The 16,820-nt window shown below is 38.0% G+C and overlaps 1 protein-coding gene across 4 annotated transcripts; it reads left to right on the forward strand.

Moving 5' to 3' along the window:
- The first annotated feature begins 381 nt into the window (after positions 1 to 381).
- ZCCHC8 (zinc finger CCHC-type containing 8) lies at positions 382 to 15,120 on the forward strand. 4 transcript variants are annotated; one of them, XM_030024855.2, is made up of 14 exons: positions 382 to 635; positions 1,735 to 1,777; positions 2,393 to 2,467; positions 2,987 to 3,092; positions 3,851 to 3,928; positions 4,246 to 4,349; positions 6,119 to 6,184; positions 8,163 to 8,226; positions 8,694 to 8,836; positions 9,617 to 9,759; positions 10,535 to 10,650; positions 11,793 to 11,876; positions 12,734 to 12,848; positions 13,609 to 15,120. In XM_030024855.2, exons 1-14 carry the CDS (start codon positions 452 to 454, stop codon positions 14,415 to 14,417), a joined length of 2,130 nt encoding a protein of 709 aa, XP_029880715.1. In that variant the 5' UTR covers positions 382 to 451; the 3' UTR covers positions 14,418 to 15,120. The 4 variants fall into 4 exon arrangements, with proteins under 4 accessions (XP_029880715.1, XP_029880716.1, XP_029880717.1 ...); XM_030024856.2 differs by having other exon boundaries at positions 384 to 635; positions 8,166 to 8,226; XM_030024857.2 differs by lacking the exons at positions 4,246 to 4,349; positions 6,119 to 6,184 and having other exon boundaries at positions 554 to 635; positions 8,166 to 8,226.
- Positions 15,121 to 16,820: the final 1,700 nt, after the last annotated feature.

The raw sequence follows: 16,820 nt of genomic DNA on the forward strand, positions 1-16,820 counted from the left end.
TGTCCTGCACCCTGCTTGCTGCCCTCTTTTTCTCCATCCCTCACCCCGAGGAAGAAAAAAATAACAACAACAAAAAAGGAGCAGTAGGGCAGATGGTTCCTGGAGACAAGAGAGTCTGTCGAGGAAGCTGCCGGCCTCCCCCCATTTTGGGGAGGCTTCTCCTCCGCAGAACTACAGCTCCCGACGCGCCGTGCGCCGCGGACAGCCCGGCACGCACCGCGCCCGCCTGCAGGGCGCAGACTACATCTCCCAGTGCCGCAGGCCGGGCGCCGCCATGGCGGGCTGCCGGCATTGCATGCTGGGAGTTGTGGTCCCCCGGCTCCGCAACGGGGTAGGGCCCGCCCGTCCGGCGCTTCCCGCTGCGAGCGGCGGCTCCTTCTGCCCTTTGCGCCCGCCTCGGCAGCTCCCCCCTCCCTCCCCCCAAGCCCCTCCCTTCCTGCTGCAGCTTAAGATGGCGGCTGAGGTGGATTTCGGGGACCGCGAGCTCTTCGAGCAGCTCGAGGAAAAGGACGGGCCGCCGCCACCGCCTCGCCTCAGCTCCGAGGAGGAGGAGGAGAGACCCGAGAAAGCCCTGGAGGAGTTGTACGCCCGGCTGCGGGACCGCGAGGAGACGGTGCGGCGGCTCCGGGCAGAGAATATCCTGACGGAGAGGCAGGGCCTGCTCCGGGGAGGGCGCAGCGGCGGGGCGGGGAGGGGCGGGCGCCGCTCCTGCCGCCCGTTCCCTTCCGGGCCAACCTTGGCGCCTGCCGTCCCGGGGCTGGCGGCTGCCTCCGGCGTGAGGGACTCCGGCTTTTCCCGCCTCCCTCCGTGAGGCCGGGCCTTGTGCCTCTGTGGGGGAAGGCCCTGTCAGTCTCTGCCTGGCAGCCGGAGCCCTGGCGCGTACTGAGGACGATGAGAGTTGAGCTTGGCGGGGAGGGGGGAAGCCTCCCCCCTCCCTCAGCGGCTCCCGCCTTGGGCCCCTGCGAGCCCGCGTCTCGGTGCGGTGGCTGGTTTTTCTTGGCTTCTGCTTCCGTCACTTAAGAGGAAGTTTTCTCTGAAAACTTTGATTCTCAGAACGTCCAGGTCCGTGGCAGCTGCACTTAAGCTGGCACAGGAGATAGCGGAGCTCTTGGTGCTGGGATGGCTGTTAAAACACTTGACTCTGGAGTCCTTCTTTCTGTCTTTCTAGAGAAGAGAAACAGCTGTATGTTCACTTTGAAAATCCGTCTTTAACATAGCTAGAAATAATTTTAAACTGTTAAATTGTGACTGGTACCCTAAACGGTTTTGGGGTTCGATACTGCAGCAGAGTGGAATCTGAAATGGTTTTTACAGTTTATTTTGTATTTACAAGTATGTGTGTCTTACTGTTGACTTTTTTTGAGATGATTGTAGGCATTTTTAAAATTAAATACTATAAATCTGACAATTCAACCATAGTGCATGTAATAAATTATACTATTTGGATTGTCACAGCTAGTCCTCTTTTCCACCTGTTTAGGGTTTTTGGGGGGGGTTGTGGTTTGGGGGTTTGTTTTTTGTTTGGTTTTTTTTTTTTTTTTTTTCATTTTATTGTGTTTCTTCAGCAGCAGGTGGATTTCTAAATAATCCTCTGTGCAGTGAAAAGGAAGGCCTAAAACCCCATCAGTTATTGTGTGGAATTCTTGTTAGGTGTTTTCTTGTTTGTTTTGATCCTTTAATTAAGATGTGGGTCTGTCTTCTGAAGAAAGTAATGTTCCTTAACAATAAACTAACATCAAGAACTTAAAAGGAAGCTGAATATTCTGACTCGTCCTAGGTATGTTAATGCTGACGTAAAATGCTTTTCATGACCTATACGTGTTTGAAATAGAGTTTGTCTGAGATAACAGCTGCCTGAGGTAACAATGTCTTTTAGAAACCTTGCTTCTGTGTCCCTGTCCCTGCTCAGATATTGGGTTTCTAAAATGCCATTGCCATTCTTGAAAAGTCTTTTAGACTTCAGTATCAAGAACTTAGTTTGTATTGCTGTAACTTTATTTATTTGTGTGTATCTATCTGTTTATGAAACTTACATGACCTTTAGGAAAACAGGTTATTGTAAAGTTCAGCAGTGAGAACAAGTAAATTAAAATGGTTGAATAAATAAGAGATCTTATTTTATAATAGTTTACCGCAATTAGAAGAAAATTTCTGTAGTGTGGTGTTCTGTTTTGTTTTCTTTCTACCTCACACCAGACAACCTGCTTTGCTTGAAAGAGGACGATTTCTGTTTTAAGTGAATTGGAACTTCTTAAAAGGACAGAACTTGTATTAGCCAAACCTCCCTCTCTCTGTGGACTACAGACTCTTCGCTGTGATAAAATGGGTAGGGAATATTTACAGTAAAGCTAGTACAGTAACCATTGTCTGTGTCTCTGTTCTGTTCTTCTAGTGGAATTTCAGTGGACAACTCCAAACTTGATGGACCTCTGTTACAGATTTTATTTATGAACAATGTAATTTCTAAGTAAGTACTTTCCAAGAAAAAGCAATCCTGACAGGAAATGGAAATGGGACTTCTTGTTTGTTTGTTAGGCTATGTTAGTGTTTGCCCAAAGGATGGATATATGTTTTATTCAGTAACATAAACTTGTTAAGCTTGAAGGGAAGAAGGGATAATGAGCAATATGACAGCAGGCCTGTTGCTTTCATATCCATTTTTATCATGAAATGAAGTGTGACTTCCAGGAACTTGGAGTGAGTCTGAATAGCAGTTTGAGTTTCATGAGCGTTGTGGGTAAATATAGTAAATTAAATTTTCCCTGCCTCTGAGTTGATTTTTTTGCCACCCTAATGTAAGGGTGCTCTCTAATAATAGATTGCATTCATGTTGGTGGGGGTTGGGAGGGAGGAGGACAGGAAAGAAGTTGACTGCCCCTTTTCTAAGTTCTTTAGTAAACAGTAAATGCTTAAAAAAAAGACATCTGGCATATGTTTCAATCTTCCTCATGTCTTCATCTCCATATACTTCTTCACTCTGTTACAGGCAGTATCGTCAAGAAATTGAAGATTTTGTTTTTAATTTAGTTCAGAAATATGAAGAGCAGAAGAGAGGTGAACAAGAAAAAACGCACTTCAATGTTAAGCCACAGGTACTTTAAAACTCAAATTGTTATTAGGTGCTCCTTCTTTTGTATCTTTATAGTGGGAATATTGAAATACTAAATACTGCTAAGTAGCTGAATTCTAGATATTTTTTCCTGTTTAATTCCAAATCATGTAACTTTCAAACAAATGTTATATAACTAATTGTTCCAAAAATAGAGGACCAGGACAAAGAAAATAGCCTTTCTGCCTATGAAAATGCTTCTTTAGAACTGTTCCTAGTGAAAGTTGTGTAAAAGCAAAGCTATAAGTTGGTTTAAATAATCGAGAAAAGACCGTAAGGTACAAACTTAACGTATCCTGTTCTGACAGTATTTGGCCCAACTTTGAGTATATATAAGAGCGTAGATGAACAACAGAATCTGGAAATTTCCACTTTCTTCTCTTAGTTTAGAATTTTGAGTTTTACTTAACATTCACTTTTTAGAATCCCCTTTCAGTAAAAAGGTGAAATGGCACATTTCTCCCCATCTTTCTCTTAGCTTTTGAGGTAAGAATAAAGATGTTCTTATGCAGCAGATTGCCCATCAAAGAAAACATTAAAAATGGGCTGTGTCTTACTTTGGACTGTGGAAGGCATCATGACTGATGTAGACATCTCCATCCTACTGTTTAACTAATGTTGTATGAAAGAGTAGCAGCTGTATTCCATGTTCTGTGCCTTTTACATGCTTCAGTAATTTAAGAGCTCTTCTATTTCCTGTTATTTCAAATTAATTAATTGCATTTTTACTTTTCATGTCAGCCCTCCAGTGTTCTTTTGGAAGAGGACTGTAAAACAGCAAGCTCGAATTCTGTTAAAAAAACTAAAGAAGCTTTTAGTGTAAGTTTTTGACTATGTACTCTTCAATGGTAGGTCTGACTCTTCATTCTACATATTCAGTATACACTGCCATTAAAATAAGATCTTGTTAAATTTCATTTATCAGTGTAATAGCAGTTAAGTTCAGCATGTTTTGGCTACATCAGTGGAAAAAATACTTATTTGTACAGGTGTGGGCATGTATTATTTGTAAATTCTTACAGAGCGGGGGAAAAAAAACCTGGAAGTATTTCAAGCAGTGTAAATTTATAGAAATGCTACCAATCTGACCTAAATGCTGACACATTTCTGACAATTTTCTGACTTTTTTTCTACAGGTTGTAGGAAGTGTTCTGTATTTTACCAATTTTTGTCTCGATAAACTGGGACAGCCTATATTAAATGAGAATCCACAGCTGACAGAAGGATGGGAAATACCTAAGTATCCTGTTTACTAAAACAAGGGGTTTTTTCCGTTTGTCAAATCCAAAGAATGCCAGTGGGTAAATTGAACTCAGATTCTGTTCAGTAGATTGTAATATCTAAACTATTATCAGTTGTTATAGATGAAGAGTTTTAATGAGTCATTAATGGCTTTTTTACTCAAAACTTGTAAGTATTTTGATATGATTGGCTTGCTGATTTTTAGAAGGCTTATGCTTGGGAAGAGTGAATGCCTTATCCTTATAAATACATCTTGTGACTTTAGGAATTTCCTGGGCCAGTTTGTAATCAGGTTTGGAATGACAGCTCATTCCAGATAACAAATAAGTGTTCTCCCACTGTAAAATCTGCTCTTTGGGAGAAGAAAAGTGCTTGGCAAACTCAAATATGCTGTAAGGTGTTTTTTTTTTCCAAATGTGGGAGCCAGAGGGAAAGTCTTGTAGTAAAATTTAACTATGGAATGCTCTTAACTTGCGTCCATTTTAAAGTTGGTTCTTTACTGTTTATTAAAGCCAGTATTTGAAAGGTGGGATTGAGGGAAATGTTGGAAAAAGTGTTTTTTAATATTTTAGTCCTCCATGACAAAAAGAAATTGGACAGGAAGTTTCACAAGTAATCTCATCTCCCTGGTTTTCCAGTATTCTTCTGCCCCAGAAAGAGTCAGGACAAGAACCAGTTTCACAGTTCATTTCTGCAATATCTAGTTATCGGGCTTGTAGTAAAGGTCACTTCCTAGTGTTATAAAAATTACTTTTATCTGAACAAAAATTGCCAATTTATAAGCTGGCTAGCTTGGGTTTTCTTGTGCCTGCCTTTGACTGTGTATGCACTGTGCTGTAATTTTTACCTTTGGAAAGCTGTCTCTGTTATAGTTCGTTAAGTCAGTCTTTTTCTCCGAATGATATTTGTACTGTCTCCCAACTTCTAGATGAAGGAATTAGATGCCTAACAGGGGAATTTCTCCTAAAATGCCAAGTTAAGTGTGGCTAAAGTTTCATGTCTGCCAGCTTAGCTTTGATACTGTTCTTTAAATGTACTTACTGCATCTTTCTTTATAGCTCCCATAGATGACATTAAGCCTAAAATAACACTTACTTCTGAGTGAAGTGGTATATCAGGTACCGTGCTTCTGAATGACTGAAGTACTGCACTCAATTAACATGTCAGTTCGACTAGTATCTGGCATCTGCTCTTCTTTTTAAAAGCAACTGTTAGATTCTGGAAACTGCTGTGCTTCTGAACTCTACTGAATCTTGTTAAGTCTTTACCATACAGGTTTGCATGCAGCTCTGTTGTCTTCTCATACGTTTTTAGACAAATGGGCAGAGCAGCTGACACATTGCAGTCCAAAAGCAAACACAAGTAGTATGATACAACTTGTCTCCACATACTTGAGAAGCAAGTTATATTTCTGAAACTGTACCAAAATGTGTTATTAATAAGACTGCTGTTAAGCATATCAGAATTATTAGCTTGAAACTTCTGCCTATAAACAAGAGTGTTGTAGTTTTAGCAAGTGCTGATAAAGAACAAAATTGGTTATTGGATGGAAGGGTAGGAGGAAACAACGCAAGCCCATCTTAGCAAATAGTTTATTGTAGATACAGTTCTGTAGTTTATACTATGGACTTCATGTCAAGGACCCATCTGTAACTTAATCCAGAAGAGTCAGTATTCTATTCAAAGCACTGTTAGGTTTTCACTGATATTTTAAACAAGATTGAAATTTTGCTTCATCCAGTAGCAGTTCCTTATTGAAATCTAAAGATATCAGCAAGTTTTCAGCCAGATTCTCTCCCTAGATGGACAAGAAATACAAGTAAAACCAAAAAGGTTTGTATTATTCTTAAATATAAAGTTTTGAGCTGAAAAGTTCAGATGTACACTGTGATTATTCCCTAGTATACTAAACCCTTGAACATACTTGAGCAATGAGTTTAAATTAAGTAAACCAGTGCTGAGCTTTGCAGTCAATGGGTCTCTCTTGTTTATTGACTTTCTTTAGGAAGGGCCTAAAATCAATGTGTAAAAAACTTTCTGAAGTTTATGTTCAGTTCTTCTGTTGCTTGCCTTTTTAGTGATTGCTTTGTCATCCTTGCACTGGTGTACTACTATCATTCTTACTGTTTTGTAGAACAACTCCTGTCTGACTTATTTTATAGACTTTTAAGACAGACTGATCTTAGACTTGATTGTATAGCTTTTATGGGAGGTAAGAAGTAAAGCAAATCAAGTATCCACCTGACAGCTTGTGTGGTCTTCGTAGCATCTAAAGTCACTGATCTCAGATGCAATGAAGACTAGGCAAGCTTTTAGCGGGAATTTCAAAGATAAAGGGGCATGCTGAGCTAAACTCTGGTTTGATTAGAAGTACTACCGTCTAAATGGAAAGCAGATTGAAGGGTTGTGCTCGTGAAAAGGGATGGTGATAAAACTTGGATCACCACAGGTTTCTGTTTAGATACTACGTAAAGATGAAGCAGAAGACGTGCTTCACTTTAGCTTACTAGAGGCTTCAAGTGGTTGGAGTGTGTGCGTGTGGGGGGGTTACCCTGGACACTCATTCTTGTGTCATCCTTTTGCCTCCACTTCTGGTTCCCATCCTAATTCGGTAAAAAAACAATGTTCAGAAAAGAAATCTTTCTCTAAAATCTGGTAAGAGATTGGGATTTTCCCTCCCTATAATGTTGAAAATGTTTGCTGCCATGGTATGAATTTACAAGGAAAAATAAGCTTGAAGCCAGCTGCAGTTCCATTCCAGGTTTTCAGTGCACAATTTCACAATATGCATAACTTGTTCAAACTGTGGACCAGGACTTTCCAAAGAAGTAGCCATGCTCTCCTACTTGTTTCTACTGGTAACTGATTCTTAGTATTGTAAAAAGGATCAGACCTCTGATGATACAAGCATAAAAAGAGAAATAGAGGTATTAATGTACTACAGGCATATTAAATTGAGGGGTTCCTTATCTGTACTCTAGAGTTAAAAGTATTGTTTTAACATCTTCACTTTCCTTCCTCTGGACATAGCGTAAGCTTTAGTATGTAGGGTTTGTTTTCATTTATTGACACTATCTATGCAAATGTTTACATATTTAATCAGAAGCAGAAATCCTTCAGTGAATACTCTTCTATCTGCAGCATGATATAAGGAAAAGCTTTTCCACCTTTAGGACAGTAAACTATTGGATCAGGTTGCCCAGAGAGGTTATGCAGTCTCCATCCTGAGAGATGTTCAAGACCCAACTAGATAAAGCCCTGAGCAACCTGGTCTGATCTCATAGCTGACCCGGCTTTGATTAAGGGATTGGATTAGAGATCTCCTGAGATCCAGCCTGAATTATTGTATGACTATTGTATTCCCTCTTAAAGGAATAGATCTCTATTATATGGGATAGAAAAGCTCCATTTCTGCCCGGAAGTACTACTTTTCCACTGTAATTTTAGTTCTTCTCGCTCGCTCTCTCGCTCTCTTTCTCGCTTTTTCTCTCTCTCTCTTTCTCTCCCCACCTCCTCTCCACATGCTGTCATGTATTCTTCCCCCCCACCCCCAAATGCTGTGCCTGTGTTTTTCTCATTTCTTGTGTTCCCCTTAGGACTGTGAAATAAACAATATTCTGTTAGTCTATTTTGAAGATTAACATTAAGCAGTCAATTTAAAGAAGCAGAAGACAGCATATGAAGTCCGCAAGCAATGCTTACTTTTTTCTTTCAAAGTCTAAAACTAAAAATCCAACAAGATTTAAAATAATTAAGTGCATTCAACATTGCAAAATGATTTTCAGGCTTAACTTCTTGTGCATTTTTTAAGCAGGCCAAAACCGCATTGTTTCAATTGTGGTTCTGAAGACCATCAAATGAAAGATTGCCCAAAGGTAAAGTCTACATAAGTATTCAAAAGACTGCTGCTCTCGAAGAAATGTTTCAGTGTAACTGCACCATTTAAAAAAAAATAATTAGATGCATTGGGGACAGGATGTACAAATGGTTATTCATCTCTGTTGATTAGATTATACTGTTCATACTTATAAATTCTAACATACTAAATCAGAACATAAATTAATTTTGTAGTGTAATGGTTTGAATGTCTCCTCTAATTTATGGAGGGACATTTTTCAGTTTGAACAGTCTTTCCTCCTGTTTCAGAGCTCTGCTAGATCCAATGCAAATACTCTTAGTTTTTTGCTATGTAGTTTTCATTACAACTGTAGTTCTATCCCATGGCCATGCGATAAATGATTAAGCATGCTGAGGGCAAGGAGTATCAGTTTTATGTTGGGTGAAGGAGTGCATAAACTTTAAATTGTCCAAATCTAAACTTCCCAATTGTGTTATCTTTAAGCCACGAAATGCAGCTCGTATAAGTGAGAAGAGAAAGGAGTTTATGGAAGCTTGTGGTGAAGCGAGCAATCAGAATTTTCAGCAGCGTTATCATGCAGAAGAAGTAGAAGAGAGGTTTGGAAAATTTAAACCAGGAGTAATTAGGTATCTCTTTTCCTTCCATTAGCTGTTGCACTGCTTTTCTGGAATACCTTTTCTACATTTGGAGTGCCAGATGTTACTTTCCAGAGTTCTATTAAGTCCATCTGCTACTCTTAACTATGGGTGTATTATATTCAAATTTGTTTGCTAAATAAAATTTTGTTTAATAAATTGCACAGGTAGTTTTCAAATGAAAACTCATTGGTAGTTAATAGTCCTACTCTTTCCCATGGCATTTTCCCTAATGTAGGGAGATAAATGTTACTCTTTGGCTACTCAAATTGCAAATATATTAGGTTCCTAATAAACTAAAAATGCATGCAAAATTCTGAAAATTTTGAACTTTGAGTGTCCCTTCCTCTCTTTTTCTCTCTATTCAAAATGTTTTAAAAAAATCATAATATGACTGTAGCAGTCTCCAAAGAAATCACCAGTAAATTTAGTGTTGTGTTAAGTTCCACCCTTCCTGTCAATATAGCTACAGTTAAGGCTGTGAATCGGAAGTAACAAGTCAAGTAAGTTGTTCTCAGCATAGAATTAATTCTCACAAAATGTTTAAGCATACGAGAAATGAAAGTGTTAAAAGTAACCTTTAACAGCAGAGCTGGTTTTAACCTAAAATTGTTATATTTGGGATTGACAGGCAACATAGTTTGAGCTAACACTAAGTTATTTTAACTTGAGAGTTTAAAATTCAACAAAATATTCATAACTTCCTTTTGTCAGAAATCAATCATGGATTTTAGTGGAGAATATTTTGTTTTGTTTGTTTCCTTAACTTAGTGGGGAACTTCAAGATGCACTTGGTGTCACAGATAAAAGTCTTCCTCCATTTATATATCGCATGCGTCAGCTGGGTTATCCTCCAGGCTGGCTCAAGGAGGCTGAAATGGAGTACTCGGGACTTGCGCTTTACGATGGAAAAGGTAAGGAATGTGCTGCAGGAATGCAGTTTTCAGAATGCAGGCTATTTACTGGCTGCACCCTATTCAGGAGACAAAGTACCTAGTTTGTAAACCTTCATCTTTCTCATGGGAGAGACAAAGTTGTAAATGAAGTTTTCTTTTCTAAAGTAATGTAAAAATACTCCCCTTTCATCTGGCTATGATGTGACAATGAAACAACTTCTATAATGATTGGATTGCATAGATGATGACTCTCAGTGTGATTTCACTCTCATCAACCCTTGCTATTAGAACAGAGTTCCTGTGAAACTGTGCAAGACTTGCAAATAGCCTGTTGTCAGATTTCCTCTTCCTTTTTTTTAATAAGCTTCTCTTTTCTTATGTTTTATGAAAGAAACCATAGTACTTTCTAAAGTTCAGTAACTTACTCGTATATAATAAGAGTAAGACCACCAACAAGGAAAGAATACATTTTTTGAAACCCAACTTACCAAGTAATTTACCAGCTTTTTTCTAAGACCAGCATTTATGCTGCATCTCGGAGAACAGTCCTGATGCCAAATTGTGAGGCTAGTAATGGTTCATGAGGAGTAGTATTATTATGAATACCCAGTTAGGTTTCTGGGGAAGCTTCACACATGTATTTGATAGATTTGGTCATTGTTATTGCCTTTGTGGATTACAAAGCCTTCTATCAATACTTACATTCCAAACCCCAAAACCCTGTTCTTAAATCCTGTGGACTTTTTCAGTAACATTCTTAATTAGCATCAATAATAATTATATTTCATTATAGGTGATGGTGGAACGGAAGATGAAGGATCTCACCAAACAAAACACACCACTTACGATGTCTCTAAGTTGATAAACTATCCAGGCTTTAATATATCCACTCCAAGTGGGATCCCAGATGTAAGTGGCTGTCCTCTGCCTTCTAAACAACATGCTGAGTAACATTAATTACTTTTAGCCAAGTTTTAACATTTTATATTCTGCATATGACAATTTTCTTTCAACAGGCTCTTATTTTTAAGCACCTGGTTTGGGACTAGGGGCCATTGAGGTAATTGGCATGACACCCATCTATCTGATATCTGTCACAACTTTTGTGCGTAGGGTTTGACAGTGCTTTTGTGGTGATTATTTCCATTATGAGACCAACAGGAGCCTAGAAGGATAGTTTGATTTTTTTTTTTTTTTTTTTTTTAAAAAACAGAAAACTTCACACATGAATGCTTGTTCCTTCCATACATCTAAATTTTCTGAATGTTCTTGGAGTGTGAAAATTACTGTGGGTGTTATCATAAATATAATTTCAACCATAGAAAACTACATCAGACTAGTGGACAAGCTCTGGGAAGCTTTGTAACAGCTAGAACAAAACGAGTCATATCGGAAGACCCACATAGTGGGTGCCCTCTTAAGCACAGAGCACACAAGGAATCTCCTGTGCCTGCTGCTGCTGAACTTTTTATCTTCAAAAGCATTTTAACCTGCTGTTAGTAGTGAACTCCATCACTGATGTTAATGCCTGTGCATTGAAAAGAAGCACTTGTACATTTTCTTTTACAGCTTTACGTTTGCCCATTTAGTGGCTTCCAAATGTGTTTTTTCATTCAGTATTCTTAAGCAAAGTTCGGTCCTTTTTTTTTTTTTTTTAGTTTTCACTAAGAATTAACACTTTTTCAAAGTAAGCCTTTTTTGTCTGAACAGTTATTTCAAGGGGAAGTTTGTAGTTGTGTTGCAAATGTTGAAGAGTAGTTGCTATGAAATAGCTAACGACATTTTGTAAAGGTGATTTTTTTTTTAAATTACTATTCCTACTACCCAGTCATAGTGCATTGCATCAGCTGTTTGTGTTCACAGGTGAGAGTACTTTGGTTTGCCAGAAGTTTCTACTAAAGATCTATTTACTCTAATAAATGAGGCTTTTGATGAGAATAGGAATTCATCTTGGCTTGTTAATCTCTCAAGTGTTTCTCTTAAGTTTTACTGTTGTGTTACTAGGCAACCATATGCAACAGTATTTCCTTTTTTTTTTTTTTTTTCTGTAGGAATGGCAGATATTTGGTTCCATCCCCATGCAGCCATCTCAACAGAAGGATGTTTTTGCTAACTACCTTTCAAATTTTCATGCGGTGAATATATCTCATTGTTATTTGGAAAAAAAAAAAAAAAAGAAAAGTTGTCTTGTAGTTAGCATAGCCAGTGATGACCTCTTGTTTATATCTTCTTTTTTGCACAAGGGGATAGACTTTCTTGCAGACACTACCAGGCGTGAAATGCTGATGCTTGGCTTACCTGTTCTAACAAAAAGGAGCTTCATGTTTAGAACAAATTCCATTATTTCAATTAATATAAGCAGATCCCAAGTGTGCAATATTTTATAAACAGTTGTGCAAAGAGGTTGCTATAAACTTTTACAGCCTAAAAACAGTCTTAGTTCCAGACTTCCCTAATAAGTGAAAAGCTTACTTGTGTAGTCATGATTTACAGTAACCTTATTACAGTGACTTGAGAAAACACATGGTAGTCCTGTCTTGTATCATTCTCAGGTCTTCGCTAATGTGACTCTAGCCTAGTGTTATCTACTGTAGAATACTTCCAGTTAAGGGTGAAGATGCATGCTATGCTCTCAGTCCCAAAGTGTAATGCTATATGGAATTAAAAAAATAAATTCTAAGCCTGCCAGGAAGGGATGTGCAATACTTGTCTTGTGATGGTCTCATAAGATCTAGGTGTCCAGGTGGGGACTTGGTCGTAATCGTGTGTTTGGAATGCAGACAGTCTTTTCTTTTGCCACTTAAACCTGAACAAGATTACAGTTCTATTAAGTTGCATTAAGTCTCTCAAACTTCAGTGTCTAGTTTACACACCGGGTCGCCAAATGATTGTATACTTAGAAATTGCTTTAAGTATATTCTTATAGCTGGAAATGTTACCTTGTAGAATTTAATACTAATTTCTTTTGTTTTCCTGGATAATTTCTCTTCAGCCAAGTCCAAAATCTAGCAATAAAAGGGCTGCATCTCAGTCAAGGTCTCATCATTCTAAACGACCAAAAGATGACAATTTGGAGGTACCAGCAGCTGACATGGACCTAGATTCTGGTATAGTTATTCTGCAATTATTTTTTTCTAATTTCAATTTTTATTTTCACAATAACTTGCTCTGAATTGAAATGTCAGTGTTCCTGAAGAGAAACCAATGTGTTAATATTCATTATGGTGGTAATTAATGTAACTGCTAACATATGCTAGCAGTGTCCTACTGTAGTTTCATTTGGGCCTCTATAATAAGCATTCTCTGTTGCTGTGCTTGTCATATCTTCCAGTACCAAGTAGGAGGTTTCAAATGTGCTCAGAGCAATTGCAATGTTAGGTTCCAAATTCCGATCTCTTTACTTCAAGTGTATCCTAAAGAAACATCTGTTATGAAGACCTCCAAATCCTTAAATATTTGGATGAAGTAATGTAGGAAGTTACAAGCTGACAACGTCTTAAAAATGAGTCAAACTCACATGAGGACTTACAGTGTTGTTTAAATGTTAGAATAGCTAGAGAAACCTCTGGCTTTCCTTTTGGATTTCCTATGAGGGAATCCTTCAGTGTGTCTCGGTGTGGAATAAGTTTGTTCTCAATACCCTCAAGAGTATTTTATCTTTTTTTTTTCCTTGAATGGCTAGCAGAGTTAAAATCCCCAAAAACATAGTTTCAGTGGATATTAAAACCTTCAAAAAGTTTGTTCTCTCTCAGCTGAAAACCAAGGATGAAAAGACATAAGTCTGCTAGTTAATTAGAACATTGGCACTTTGAATCTTGTCCTCATCAGATTTCAGATTCTAATAGATGTCTTTTAATCTGTTTCTAGACCTGGAAGTGTCACAAAGATCTCAAACTCACAACAGTTTTCAGTTCCAACCTCCGCTGCCACCTGGACATCCATCAATGTCAACTCCTCCTCCTTTACCACAAGGAACACCTCCACTAAATCTTACACCACCTCAACCTTCAACACCCACGCGCCCTCCTCTTCCTAGGACTACTCCACCATTGAATCCTTCCAGTGATATTCCTCAGCCAAAAATAGTGGACTCGATAATGGATGAGGATACTCTGACCTTGGAAGAGCTAGAGGAACAGCAGCGATTAATCTGGGCAGCATTAGAGCAGGCAGAAAGCACAAACAGTGACTCTGAGATTCCTGTTGATACACCTTTAACTGGAAATTCTGTTACATCATCACCATCTAGGAATGAAGTAGATCTTGTTGCAGAAGTAAGATCATCTGATAAGGTGATTACAGTGGAAACTAGGTTTTCCGACATCAGTGAACAGATAAGAGAAAATGAACGTTCTATAACTAGTCCTAATCCAGGAGACAGTTTACTTAATTTCAAGGAAAATCCTGATAATACAGATTCTGAAGGCTTGCTGGATAACACCGTGCCTGCTCCCAACCGTGAGGTTAATGATGGAGAAAATGCAGGCGGTAATAAAGTGGTAACAAGCACTGAATCATCTGCAAAAAACTCCAGTCTTGTTCCTGATATGAGCAAGTTTGCTGCAGGCATAACACCATTTGAATTTGAAAATATGGCAGAATCAACAGGTGTTTATCTACGAATAAGAAGCGTGTTAAAAAATTCCCCAAGAAACCAGCAAAAGAAAAAGACTTAGTCTTAACTAGTCTTCCTGTGTTTCTTATGTCCAAATCCCTGCTTCCTTCTCTTTCCTCCTCCAATTTTACAAACTCAGATAACCTTCTTTATTCTTTTGTGGGAAGGAGAAAATCTTGACAAATAACAGCTCTGCCCTGTTTTTCTTTGGAACTGAAGTCAGTGCAGGGCTTCCGTATTGACCAGGACCACCAATGCAGCCAGAAAATACAGAATTTTCCCAGATTGCATCCTTCCACTGAGGAATAATAGGACTGTTGATTTGTTAAGAGCAGTTTACTTGCCAATACATGAAACAATAAAAAGAGGAGTTTGTGTTTTGCTGTTTATTACTTTGGCTAAGATTTATATTGTCCTTGAGTTTCAGGTGGATTGGTGATTTTTTTAATATCTGTCCTTTGTACAATAATCTATACTTTATACATTTTGCTAATTATCCTGTAGATAAGTTTAATATATTCAGAATGTTTTTAAAAAGGTCTAACATAAAGATTTCCCACATCATCAAAATCCTGACAATTGGATGAAAATAATCAGGGATTACCAGCATTATCTTCACCATTTCAAATATTTTTATAAATTATTTATGTGGGTCAGTTTTAATTACCACTGTATCTTTTGTAACTTCATCCTTCATGTAAACTTGCTGTACATACATGTTCATTGTTGTGTACAGATGTTTAATAAATGAGCTTTTATATAAAGATTTTTTTTTCAAGTCCTAAACAATCAAACTGCTGATTTTTGAAAATTAGCTGCTGAAGATAATTAGAAAAACAAGCTGTTTAAAAAGAGGGTGAATAAAGTTAAATATTTTAGGAAGGGTCACAACTATTGGGTTCAGGTTTTCATAATCAAGAAACTGTTAAAATTATTTTAGCTACTCAAATAGAAACTTGCCATATCATTCAGTTTTCATAATCTGAAGAATTGACCACTTCTGAAAGCTTAAAAGTGTTATAATTCTGCTGATTAATTGTTCTAACACTTTTCCCTTCTGTTAATTGTCTTCAGAGGGACCTGTAGGTGAAATGACTGTACATAATTTGCATTGCCAACAGAGGGAGTACTAGATTGACTTAACAGTATTCTCTGGAGCTGGTAAAGCATTTGTTTGTCCTTATATAAATGTAGGAAAAAAGTCTTCCTAGCCAAGTGAGGTGCATAGTAAAACAAAGTATTTTCAAGTATCTAAGAAAAGACTTGTGAAGGGGGGATGTTCAAAAGTGTTTTTGATAAGGTAACTTCAGAGACTGAACTTACTTTTTCAAATTCTTGGCTTTACAGATAGTACTTATTTCCCAAAGATCCATATATTAGTACACTGCATTTGAACGCTTAAGAGGACCCCAGGCTTTTTGTAGTTAAAGCTTTTATATTTATTTCCTTTTTTTCCTCTAAACTTTACAGGAAGGGAAAATCAAAGTGTCTTACATATGAACTGCTTGTCTTCTGAGAGGCTAAAAAAACTTCTTGCAGCATCTGCCAGTTCAGTTTAGCTGGTTGCATTTGGAAAGCAGTGGTCCAGGTAAATGTTCATTGTATGTGCTGAAATAAAAGGCTTTCCCCCCTACCCCATGTTTTATAGGAGAAATAGTATTACTTTCTGTAAGAGGAATGGATAATGAAATAGTACGTTGCTTCCAGCTTCCACACACTTTAGAAAGAAATCTCTGTTGGGAAGCATATATAGAGATCTTATACTTTCTCCATGCCATCTCCTGCCATGGAGTTAAAAGCTAGTAATGACAGTTTACACAAGCCATTATGTGCTGTGTGCTGCATCATTCACATGTGGATGATAATGTGATGCAGGGCATGAGGTAATGATTTCAAGCATACACACCTTTTGGGTGTGTTGAGGTGCTCATATTTTAAACATGCAGTTCTCTCTCCACACCTCGGAAGATCTTTTTTTAATAGCTCTTATGAAATGCTGCTGCTTTAGTAGGACATGCAGCCTAAACTTTACAGGAGCACTTGCGTAGTTCTGCCTTGCTTACAGAAACCGCAAGATGAAAATCATCTTCATATGCTCAGTACCCATACAGCGCTCTGTGTGTTGACAATAAATTAATAATAAATCACCCTTCCACCTAATTGGTCAGAATAGATAAGTCTTTATCATTTGTACAAATTCTCAGACTTCTCATTAAAGTAGCTGTTAACTTTACTGTTTCCAAGGTTTATACTGAAGGTATTAGAGTAAGGGTAAAGTGAAGTCATTCCAACAACATGGCTTTTAATGTAATGGTAAATTCTAGTTTAAATATGTTAAGTCTTTAATTTTCATAAGGCTTTGAATTTTAAATTGTTCAGCATTTTTTATCACTTTGGTCATTCTTGTATTTGCTGCACACAAACTACTTGGAGATACAGATCTTTTTCATATTTGGAAGTTGAT

This window comes from Aquila chrysaetos, chromosome 9, assembly GCF_900496995.4.
Source record: "Aquila chrysaetos chrysaetos chromosome 9, bAquChr1.4, whole genome shotgun sequence".
NCBI classification, from domain to species: Eukaryota; Metazoa; Chordata; class Aves; order Accipitriformes; family Accipitridae; genus Aquila; species Aquila chrysaetos.